General features: G+C 34.8%; 1 protein-coding gene across 3 annotated transcripts in view; it reads right to left on the reverse strand.

Annotated features, from left to right (window-relative positions):
• The window catches only part of CCDC192 (coiled-coil domain containing 192), a 392,505-nt gene that overhangs the window by 288,934 nt on the left and 90,879 nt on the right, over nucleotides 1–12,692 (reverse strand). For all 3 annotated transcript variants that reach the window (XR_012471565.1, XM_074201098.1, XM_074201099.1), the window contains exon 2: nucleotides 5,634–5,741. Coding sequence is in view for 2 of the 3 variants with exons in the window: in XM_074201098.1 (XP_074057199.1) it covers nucleotides 5,634–5,741 (108 nt within the window). In the remaining variant the exon portion in view is untranslated. The remainder of the gene's footprint in view (nucleotides 1–5,633; nucleotides 5,742–12,692) is intronic.

Consider the following 12,692-nt stretch of genomic DNA (forward strand, 5'->3'; position numbering starts at 1 on the left):
GAAAATAGAAATATATTTGGGATAGAGGTAAATAAGCATAGAAAACAAAATGTAAAAGATAAGGTTTACCTTAAGTTAAGGAAACCTTTTTATTGTTTGGTTTTGTTCCAAGGGAATAGGATGTTAGCATAAGTATCTTATGTTTAATATAAATTAGTAATTATATATTTAATTTTAAAGAAGTCAAAGTTGTGGATTTCTTCCCTCATAGTAATTGCAGACAGAGAGAATTAGTGAAGAATTAGGAAACTGGAAAGTATGTCCTCATTATGGGATGCTTTCTGCTGGGGGGGTGGAGTCTGAAATATGATTGGGTAATAAGGAAAAAAAATTGTGTAGCCCCCTGTAAGTAAAATGTGAAGAAATCTTTATCAGTTATGTGATAATTAAATACTTAGAAGGGGGTAATAATGGAAATATAAAAAAATTATGACTTCCCTCTGAGATCGCTGAAATTTTAAACTATGTATTGAACTTCATGTAGATATGTGGGTTCATGTATAATGTAATAATGGAAAAATTGTTTTGCAAAATCTTGTAAGTAGTGGTGTTCTTACTACTGTTTTATTATATTAGAGTTAATAACACGTGTTGGAAAATTTAAAGTCATCTAAGATGCTATAATGGATTTTTAAAAAATTCTGAAAGCAAATGGTAAGTATATCTATTTTAAACATGGTTAATAACTAAATGGTTTCATTGCAAAAAAGCTGCTTTTATAAAAAAATCCAATTCTAAATGAGAATTGGGATTATTGTATTTTTAGCTCTCAAATTCTGCTTATGCACTGTCCTTGAACATGAGCAACAATTGAATTATGATTCTTCTCTGGATCTCTTTGTTGATACCTAATACTAATCACAGATTGGCACATTCTGATTCTCTTAGTATACAAGTCACCTGAAGCTCTGGTTATAGGTAATTGTTATATTACAATATATTGATAATTGATCTGTCTGACATCATGTATGTCAAAATAGAAAGATAACATTCCAATGAAGCCATTAGCTCTGTGGGGTTTGTCTTCAATACTGCAGTCTCAGCTGAGTATTCCTTTTAAAGGAAGCACTCACCTGGCAGATCTGAAACCTGGCTCATTGAAAAGGATTGTCTGGAACCTCTGACTGTAACGGGCATCTAATACAAAAAGGAACATGTCCTCATGTCACCTTGTGCTCTTTAATAACAAATTGCCATAATAATACCAAGTGCTCAATAATTAAGAATGAGCTATTGGAACTCTATCTTCTAAATCTTTAATAATTGGCAAGTATTTAGTCTTGGCTTTTTTTTTTAAACATAGGATGTGATTTTTTTTTGCGGGGGGGGTGATTTTTTTTATCACAACAAATTCCCTTAAGGGAAAAGAAATATCAGCATGATTGTTTGTATCAGGAAAATAGTTATTGGTCTATTTTTTAACTACTTTAAAGGATAGATTCATTCTAAACATGACTAAAGTTAAAATAGAAAATTTTATTGCCAACTACTTATTAGATATGTTCAATTCTAAAATGGTTATTCAGTACATTTGATTATACTATTCTAGAGTTTTTGGTTACAACTTAATGTGTCAACTATTAATGAATCTGGGTTATATTGGAACCCATGTTCTTATGAAAAGTATTCTGATACTTGCTTAGGATCATAAAATATAATTCTTATTGTTTATAGATCTTCTAGTTTTTTTCCTCTACTTACTGTGGTCTCTGTTAAATAGCCCTCTCTGGTTTTGCTTACTCAGTCTTTTCTCTGAGATTCATTTCTCTAGGTTACTAGCTATACATCTCCAATAGCAGTCTCTGCAGGATGCCAACCAGTTATGCCAGTCCTCATGGCCAACATCCAATGGACTTTACCTCAGTTGAGTTCCCTATGCAATGTATTCCTCTCCAAATGGATCTGGAAAGCTCAGATATAATCTGAGTCCAAATAATTTGATAGAGTAATGATTCAGGAAGGATTTGTATTTGGAAGCAGATTTTGTGATCCTTTATATTATTAAGTTTTGTAAAATGATATCTGCGCCTGGGATGTAAATTGATTCCTATTGTTCCATTGTTAAATGTAAAATTTGTACTGGCTCCACATTCCCAACCCCCAGTTTCCAACCTTTTTACCTAGTTTCAGTCATATAAGGAGGGAAGGATTTTCCCATTGCCCTTAGTACCCAGAAAATGGGCAAGACTATAAAACCCTGACCTAAACTCTCCTCAGGTCTGTCCATGCTCTCTCTGGCCCAGTCAGCTCTCCCTGACTCTTTCTTCCTCTCTCTTTATCTTCTTTCTGTTTGTCTCTGTCTCCTAAAACAACCTCTCCTAGCCTTTTATTATTTACTTCTGGCTTCAAAGTGCTTGCTGTTTTTTTAACTAGGAGAAAAGTTTTTAATCTCCTTATTTTGTAAACTTTTATAATAAATCCTGAGCAGTTTTAAATTCCAGGTTGTACATGAATTCATTCACTATTGAAGGCCTCTCAATCTCTATTGGAGATCCCACTTCTCCCCCACTAAAATACAACTTGTCTTTGAGTCCAGTTTTAAACCCTGCAATCTTCCTGAGTCCATGTTTAACATTTTAACCCCTACATCACCTCACTGCATCTCCACCAATGCAGATCAGAAATTCAATTATAATTTAGAAGCTTAGAGAGAGTCATCTATTGCACTATGAGATAAAATGACTTGCTGCTATGTATAAAAGATCTAATCTCAGATCTCCCTGATTCCATAATATGCTCTTGTCCACTATTGCCTCTTACATTATATATGTGTTTGTGTGTGTGTGTGTGTGTGTGTGTGTGTGTGTGTGTGTGTGTGTGTCTGTATATCTTAGGTCTGATATCTGTTAATTGCTTAAATTGCTTTAAAAAAATGAATGCATTAATTATTTAAGACAAATGAAATACAGGGAGGGTATCTATTTTACAATAAAGGGTTGCTCAAAGGTAAGAAGCAATTGATTTGAGAGGAGGAAATATTGCAAAATTTAACAGAATATACTTAAATTTATATTAACCAGTCTCCCTCTAATCTTCAATTTGTTCCTCTCTACTATTTATACTGATTCTTTTTCTACTGTCTACAAACCTTAATTCTCTCCCACTCTCAAATCCCCATTCTACTTTCATTAATTACAATCTTAATCTCTCCTCCATTTATTAGTCAAACTCTTGAAAATGCAGTTCACAATTTGTTCTTCAGTTTTTTCACTGACTCAATCAATTGAAAGTGCTCTCTCCAAAATTACCAAAACTCTCCTAATCCTAACAAACAAATGGCCTCTTTCCTCCTTAACCTCCCTACTACATATTATGATGCTATATGGAATCTCCAGCTACCTAAAGAACCACTCCTCATTCTCCATTATGATTCAGCAGCCATATCATACTCACTTACAGATAGATGCACCCCTAAAGAGCTAGCTCATTCTCTTCCTCTCTCTGCCTCTCCATCAATTCCTATGGGTTCAATTAACATCTCTATGCAGATGACTTCCAGATCTATAGATCTAGACTTACTAGATGGTCTTCTCTCTTCAGTTCCATTTCCCATGTTACTGGCTGCTGACATTTCAAAATGAAAGTCTCAGTGACACCTCAAATTCAACAAAGCTAAAAACATCTTTCATCTTTTCCCCAAAACCTTCCTCTTTCAAATTAGTGAATTACTCTAAAGGGAACAGCCCTACTAATCATCCAGGCTGAAAGACTTAATATCATACTTGACTACTCAGCCTCCCTCATCCTAAATTTCCAACCAGTAGTCAAATTCTGTTATTTCTATCTCCAAAATACCTATTACAATAGGGATGTCTATCTCTTACAAACATTTAATTTAATACATTTCTATCTCTTACAAATATCTCCTTCTATCTTCTCACAGAGACATCATCTTAGTTCAGATCCTTATCCCTTCTCACCTGAACTATTACAAGTCTCTTTTTTCACTCCCTGCCTCAACTCCTCCCCATTCCAAAACATCCTCCACACAACTTCCTATTATTTCCAACATGAAATGTCTTCTTTGTAATTTAAAGTACTTCACAGACTGGCCCCTTCCTGCTGGAACCAGTCTTCTTATACTTTACATTTCCTTCATAAACTAAATGATGCAGCTATACTGACCAATATTTGTTCTTTCTTCCAAATGAATTACCTTCCATCTACTCTGTACATATTTTGTAAGGACTTCCTTATTTACATCTTTACTTCCCATTTGAATGAGCTCCTGGTGGAAGGCAGAGGCTGATTTTGCTTTTCTTTGTATTCTCAGCACTTAGTACACACAAAGTAATTGTTTGATTCCTTGTTTAGTGCCTCACTGACTTCTTACCTAGACTACTGCAAAAAGCTTCTTTCTGGTCTCCCCAAATCAAGATTCTCCCTCAAGTCCACTCCATCATCCTCTCAATTGCCAAAATGATCTTCATAAAGCCCAAGTCTATCAAGGTTACCCTATTATTCTACAAATTTCATTGGCATTTTCTTGCCTCTGGGATCAAATTTAAACATCTTCATTTGATATTTAAAGTTCTTCACCACCTGACCCTTTTCTACCTTTCTATATTTACTACATTTTACTCCTTTCCTCCAACTATGCGTTTCAGACACATAGACCTTAAATGCTCCAGCTCTGGCTCCTGTGCCTTTGCACCAGATGCTTTACCATGCCTTTGAATGTACTGCCTCCCTCCCTCCACCTCTTGAAATGTAAGACCCTGAGTTTTGAAACCTATGAACTTTTGCCTAAATTCTGCTCCTAAGTTTCTGCCTGGTCATCTATCGGACCATGCAACAGGGAACCTCCCCGAGGACCTGCATCAATGATAACACACCACACTATCTCAAGACAACCAGCACATGCTTGGAAATCCCCTACTGAACCATATATAAGGTCTCTCCTCACTTTACTCAGGGTTCCAGGATCCTAGCCCTGTCCTAGGATGGAACCCTAGCTTGAGCTAGTTTAATAAACCCTTGCTATTGCATATCCATCCTGTTGAGTGCCTCTGTTCTGTAATTGGGGAGTTTTCTCAGACCTTAACAGAAACATCAGGTTTCCTTTAACACTTAGCTTATAAAATAAATGAATGAATGAATGAATGAATAAAAAAATAATAAAAATTAAAAATTAAAAAAAGACTCAGCTTATGTGCTATCTTCTTCAGGAAACTTTTCCTGATCTCCCCTGCCCCGCCTACTTTTAGGTTTTTTTTTTAGGTTTTTAGGTTTTTGTTTTTGTTTTTGTTTTTTGCAAGGCAAATGGGGTTAAGTGGCTTGCCCAAGGCCACATAGCTAGGTAATTATTAAGTGCCTGTGATCAGATTTGAACCCAGGTACTCCTGACTCCAAGGCTGGCGCTTTAACCACTACGCCACTACGCCACCCCACCCCACCTACTTTTAGATGCTAAAGCATCACATTCCAAAACTTGTCTTCATTTCACATATAATAACATTACTAAATGTTGCCTCCTCCATTAGAATGGCAAGTCTTGAAGGAAGATTAAGAGCTTTTATCTTGTAATTCTAATACTTAACATCATGTCTTCTCACACAAAGTAAGCATTTTAGAAGTGTTTGTTGATCGATCAATAAGAATACAGATTTTCAATTCAAGTGACAGATATTTACCTGCTCTGTCAATGTCTTAGCCTTTTCTTCTGCTTCTTTTAGGCACATTTCCAAGTCTTCCAGCTGTGTCAAAGCATAGGCCATCTGTCCTGATTCCAGGGCTTCTGTCTTTAAAATTATGATAGCATATTAATTTTTTTATAAGAGCAGAATCCATCACAAGTAACCCAAAGTATCTAGTGGGCATAAATTGCTACAGCTTATTACCGATGAAGGCTTGTCAGTGAGGAGGAACATAAAAGAAAGATGAGGACATATAGTACAGGGAAAGGGGCTGAACCAATCATATAGTGATAATAAAAAATAATATATTGATATCCCAAGTGCTACATTGGTTCTCTCAAATTAAAAGAATGGGGGGTGGGGTGGGCAGGGGTTATTGGGCCCAGGTAGGGAAACAAAACTCCAAAGTACTGGGTGGATCCCAAAATGGCATTGACAGTTCCAGTAATGAACTTCAGACTTCTTTATTAGGATAAAAATCTATGCAAATTAGGTGAGTATCAGAAAATGCATATGAATTCTATTTTTTTAAATTCTCAACAATAGACTTTAATAAAAGAATGAAAATTTTAAGGAAAGGGAAATGTGTCTCATTTGACAGTTTACCTTGAGGGAACATGAGAATTTTACATAAAATCTAAGTAATGAAGGAATTCTGAGATGTAGGATGTAGTGGTACAGTGGGAAATGACCTTTTTTCTGGAATTTTAGGACACAAGTTCTCAACCTAGTTTGGTAATTTACTGCTTATGTAACCTTAAGAAAGTTATTTAATCTTTCTAGGCCTCCATTTTCTCATCTGGAAAGGGGAAGGAGGGGGAGTCTAGATGATCTTTAAGGTCCCTTCTGGCTAAAAATCTATGATGCTACTCATGTTGGAATTTGGTTAAAAGTATTAGCTTCACCTTTTATGGTAGAGTAAAAGCACATGAAAGAAAGAATTTGTATGCTTTAAAAACAGATCAGCATCCCTCAGGACATCTCTGAAATCTCTCAGATCAGCATATGGGTAGAATTTTCCATTCAAAACAATCCTAAAATCATTTGTTCTTGATCACAGGCTTTTTGGGGATCATTAGATATTCTGAAAGGTATACAAAATACAGTTCTTAGAGTATGATCATCTAAAAATTGTGCTGCCATCATTGTTTTCTTGTGTCTAAGAACTGAATTTTGTGGCAACTATAATTACACTGAAAGCAAAAGGGAAAAATATTCTATACTGGCTAATATTTTAGTTACAAATCTTCTTATAATGTCTTTATGCTATGTTCTGCTGCTCCCATTCATATTAGTCACAAAGTAAAACTCTTTTCTATAATTCTCTGAACCTAAAGTCATATATACAAAGGTATGTGCATTTTCCAGATGTATTTACTTGACTTCATGCTAAAATATAAATATACACATACACACTCACAATTTATATTTGTATCTATTGCAGCTTGGCATAGTAGACAAGTAATCAGGAAGTCCTGGAATCAAGTCCTAACAAACTGGCTGTGCGACCCTGGTCAAGTGACTTAACCTTTCTGTGTCCTAGGTAACTCTCTAAAATTCTTAAATAGCAGTGTCAGTCTGCATTAGTGGAGAAAATTTCTCATCAGGAGTTCTCTATTCAAAATTAAAGGGTTGTCCCTCCCTCACGACACATATACACACACAGACACAGACACACACAAATATATATACATAGAAATATTCACAAACACATGCTCACAAATGCAGGTGTATACTCACACATATACATACATTTTTGCACACACACCTAATATACACTCTCATATATCTCTGCTTTTTGGTGAAAATTCACCTGACTTTGGACTTCCATCCCTGTGATCAGCACCACTCTTTCTCAGTCCTTCCTTTTATACTTCTCCTAGAGCATAAATTTTCCTTTGACCAATGTTTTCCCTCTGCTCCTAAGAGTAAATGGTTAGGATTACTTAAACTTTCTCTAGGAGAGAAACAGAAGAAGAAAATTGGTTTGGAGGCCCTGACTCAAATGAGGGGACTTCTGTTCATTTGAATAAATCTTCTTCCACTAGAAAACCGCTGGTTCATCCTATGGCCAGTATAGTCCATTATTTATTTTCCTTTACTTTTGGGAAGCTTAATCATGCATGTCAATAAAATCTCTCTTGATCAACTCAAGTCCCCAGCTATATTCCCAACAATTTCCCCCTCTTTTTCTCTGTGTATCTGGTCAACCATAACATCTCTTAATGCACTTAATTTCCCATAGGACACAAAAAAAACAATGAATGTTATTTGAGATAGACAACAAAACCAACCAAAAAAACTGACAAAGTTGGGTTTTAAAAAAGAAACATGTTATTTACATAAAACAAGCACTTTTAAAGAAGTTAGAGATTAAACATTGAAACTCAGCACAAGAATCATAGCAAAGCCAAGAACAGAAAAATAGGAGCATCACAAATTTTGTTAAACAAACAAACAAACAAGGAACATTATATTATGTCCCATGTGTTTTCTACTCAGTTCAGCAACAGAAGTTTATAGTAGTGGCTCTGAATAGCTTACCATCCTGGTATTCCCCAGGCCTCTCTTTCTCATTCAATCACACATTCCCATAGTTCCTAAAATGTTCCTTCTTCTTTAAGGTATGGGGAAAAAAGAAAACTGTCCCTTCCAGATAAATTCATCCCTGACAGTCCCTAAACTATAATATGCTGAGGATTTCTGTCCTTTCCTTCAAGCATCTATTTCATCTGTATTCCAATTCCTTATGGAAAGGGATGCAACATTCATGTGCATTCACAAATACACATAGTTGTTAGTTGTTTTCCTTTGGTCACTTGTGTTCTATTATATTCTATTATGACAATAAAGTTATCTTTGGATTAATGCAATTTTATTTTTAAAAATTAATTGTTGCAGGTCAACTCACCTATTCACTTCATACAGTATTGATAGAATATTATTAATATGTGGTCCTCACAGACCATTCCTCTGTCCAATGTTATCATTGTAGAAAGAGCTACAGAAACTGCATCAAGTCTTAAAGCAAGGTCAAGAGTGAGGAGGTGGGGCAACTAGGTGGCAAAGTGGATAGAGCACCTGCCCTGGAGTCAGGAGTACCTGAGTTCAAATCCGACCTCAGGCATTTAATAATTACCTAGCTGTGTGGCCTTGGGCAAGCCACTTAACCCTATTTACCTTGCAAAAAAACCTAAAAAAAAAAAGTCAAGAGGCCCCAGCTCTAATCTAAACACTGCCATTATAGGACACCATTTTTAGAGATAGAAGTTACTCTAGAGGTAACCTAATCCAATTTCATATGATACAGGCACAGAGAGGTGATACTCCTTGTTCCACATAATCCAAGGAATTGGAGTGGTTGTGGTAGATTTGAGATCTGAATTAAGGTCTTATGATTGCTAATCAAGTGTTGTACTCCTTGTAAAATGCTATTTCCTTAACCATGCATAGGTCACATCACTTTCTCAGGGATTTAGACTTCATGATCTCTAAAGTCTCTCCCTCCAACCTTTACACTCCATAATCTCATCAGTCTTGTTCTATGGCTTCACAATATTTAGAGGTTTCCTGGAATGTTCCCTTCAGTAGATATAACTCTGTGATGTGTGGACATTACACTGAGATGGCTTTAACTCAATTTCCTCCCTCCCACTCCCCATCCATCAGAGCTCAGTGATGCTCCTCTGTCCTTAAGGAAATGATCTGGAGAGGTAAGATTGCATTTAGGAAGAAAGAAAAAAGAGGACCAATAAATATTGTCTATAGGAAATTGTGTGTTACATATAGCACAAAATGTTAGACTGTAATATTTTGCATTGTTTAGCCTTTTACATTCCTGAGGCCAATGTTGGAGTACTAAGATTAAAGAGGTCAAGTTCAGACAACTCCCAAATGACAATGGAAATACTCAGATGTCAGGGTAGAACAAAGATAAAAAGAAAGTCCACCAAACTTAATAGAAATTCCAAATGACAAAAGTCCAAGGAGTGCCATAGCCAAAATCCAGAGTTTTCACATCAAAGAAAATAATTAAGAATCCAGCAAAAGGGGCAGCTAGGTGGCACAGTGGATAGAGCACTGGCCCTGGAGTCAGGAGTACCCGAGTTCAAATGTGATCTCAGACACTTAATAGTTACATAGCTGTGCGGCCTTGGGCAAGCCACTTAACTCCATTGCCTTGCAAAAAAAAAAACTGAAAAAAAAAAGAATCCAGCAAAAACAATTCAAGTACCAAGGAATCACAAGTCAGAATCACACAAGACCTGGAAGTTTCTACTTAAAACCAGAGGAAATTTTGAAATGCAATTTTTTAAAAGCCAAAAAATATAAACTTACAATGGGAAAAAAGCTTACCCCACAAAAGTGAGAATATTCCTCAGAGTATACTTCAAAAGAGTATACTTCTAAACATTTCTGATGAAAAGACAGGGTTAAGTAAGAACTAGGAAATATAAATACAAGAATCAAGAGAAACCTAGAAAGATAAATTATTCAGCAATTAGAAGGAACTGTATGATAATATATAGTGCTAACATTCTAAATGAGTGAAAAAACAAGTATCCCTTCAGAGCCTTAATGTCTTTGAAAGATATTGAGTGAGTTAAATTGGAAAAACAAAGAACCTTAAGGAGTGGGATGTATTGTTTCTGTTCTGAGGACTGCAAATAGTGAAAAAAAAGGATGAAAAAAGGAGGCATACACTAATAGAAAAAGTAGGAATAAAGAATGAAATTTGCTGTTTTTAATAATTGAGGTATGTGAGAAGACTATTCAAAAGTATGGAGGAATGGATGGGGGAGAGTGAGCATCAGATGAACCTTACTTTGATCTAATATAAGAAAGAAGGGTTGAGCAAAGGTTTTATCTCACACTCTAAAAATGGCCAGAAATGACAAAAAAAGTTGGAAAGAAAGTGACTATTTTGAAAAGTTAATTGGAACTATACAAACAAAATGATTTTAATGTCCATACCCTTTGAGCTACTGGTCTTATACCTTAAAGGAAATCATTCATAAGGGAAAAAAGTTTCCCATATACTCCAAATTATTTTCATCAACACATATTGCAATAGCTAAAAATTGAAAACAAAGTAGATGCCCATCAATTGGGGAATGACTCTGTAAATTTTGATACATGAAATTGTTATAAGCAATTACATGTGTGCTAAATACAGAGAAACATGGAAAAATATATATGAATTGATGCAGAGTGAAGTAAGCAGAACTAATATACTCAGTAAATGAAATTGGAAAGAACACATCAAAAAATCAAAAATAAATATAACAAAATTAGATAAATCAAATAGACCTGAAATGAAGAGATAAGAGAAGACATCCCTCTCAAACTACCTTTCATTGGAGGTGGGCGGTCCACAAGTATTACACATTACACATATTTTTGAACATTTTCAATGCTATAGTTGTTTTGATTTTTTTTCTCTCTAAAAATGTGCTATTTGTCAAATGGGATGGCTCTCTGGAAGGGAGTGGGGAAGAAATATTTGGGATTCTAAGGTGATAAAAGAAACAAAAAATATCAATAAATACTTATAGAAAAAAAGGCTTAAACATACATGCAAACATTTTCTCCATTACCTAAACCTAGACAGTCTAAGAAACAACAAATAAAAACCCTGGTTTATGGTGTTTGCTGATTTCAGAAGTATAAATGTTCATACAGGAAATTTAAAATTTGAGGGAATTAATTTGCTCCATCCCACCTCTGCCTATTGTCCTTATTTTTCATAGAAAGATATTTGAGGCTTCAGCATAGTTGGCCCAGCAGCAGGAGAAAAGAAGATTTTGCTTCTTAGCTTCTGGCAAATAGTCTAATCACAGTAATTCCATCTATTTTTTGAAAGTATCATAGTATTTCATTGTGTAATCCAAAGCTCCTGAACTTGGCTAAAAATTTAAAATGTGATTTCTGGTATAAAATAAAATAAAATAAAGATAAAAATGTCTTTAATGAGCATAGGTCATGATCAGAGCAGGGACACATTTTAATTTTTTTAATAAAACTTTACAATCTAACCAGCCATTTAAAAGAATAGATTGAAAATTTCAAAATAAAAGGTTACTTGAAGTTTATAAAATAAGTGTTTCAAGACGTAAAAAAGAAAAAACAAAACACAAATCAGCTCTAGTCAAACTAGACAACTATAAATCTTTCAATAACCTCCTCTCTTTCCTCAGAGGAAAATAATAAATCTTCAATACAGTAGACTTTCCTATAATTCTACTTTCATGCTTTTAAGCACTTACTATGACAGGCATAGTGGCATTATAACAAGATCTTTCTAATATATCAAAAATCAATCATTTCATCACAATCCATCTATAACTTAATAGCTAAGTCTTAGGAAAAAAAAACCCTGAAATATGGCAGGAGGAGAATATACATCCAGGTCTTTCAAACATCATGCACCCTGGTTAAGATGTTCCTAAAGCATAAACATACAAATGGTAATTAAATGGATTTGTCAAGAAAAGCATTATGTATTTGGCATCTGTGTTGTCTACTACTACTGCTATGGAAACAATTAATTGAAGCACATGAAATTCCAGAGTTAATCAGTTCCTTTTAAGTGTATAGTGCCACTAACACTGCAAAAAAACCCTCAGTTTTTAAATGTCTTGCTAATCATGATAGTTAATACGCCAAGAAACAATATTCAGTTAGGGTAAGGGTACTTATCTCTTATTTTGTGTCATGGACCTTTAGTTAGTTTGGAGAAGTCAATGAAAACTTTCTCAAAATAGTCATATATACTACATATCCACAATAATCATATTAAATATAACTGAAAGAAATGCTAAATATCAATTAAAGGTTAGTGAAAATAATGATATTAGTTTTTTCCATTCAGATTTCTTGACACCTAAACTCTACCCACACATTTCTTGAGAGTCCATGGACACCATGTTAAGAACCTTACCTTAGGGCAAGGTTCTTTATTTTTCAATTGTATTTTCAGTACCAAATTGTCTCTCCTACCTCCCCAGTGAGCAAACATTTTTTTTAAATCCCAACTAAGAAAAGCAATACTTTTCA

The sequence above is a fragment of the Macrotis lagotis genome, chromosome X, assembly GCF_037893015.1.
Source record: "Macrotis lagotis isolate mMagLag1 chromosome X, bilby.v1.9.chrom.fasta, whole genome shotgun sequence".
In the NCBI taxonomy this organism is placed as follows: Eukaryota; Metazoa; Chordata; class Mammalia; order Peramelemorphia; family Peramelidae; genus Macrotis; species Macrotis lagotis.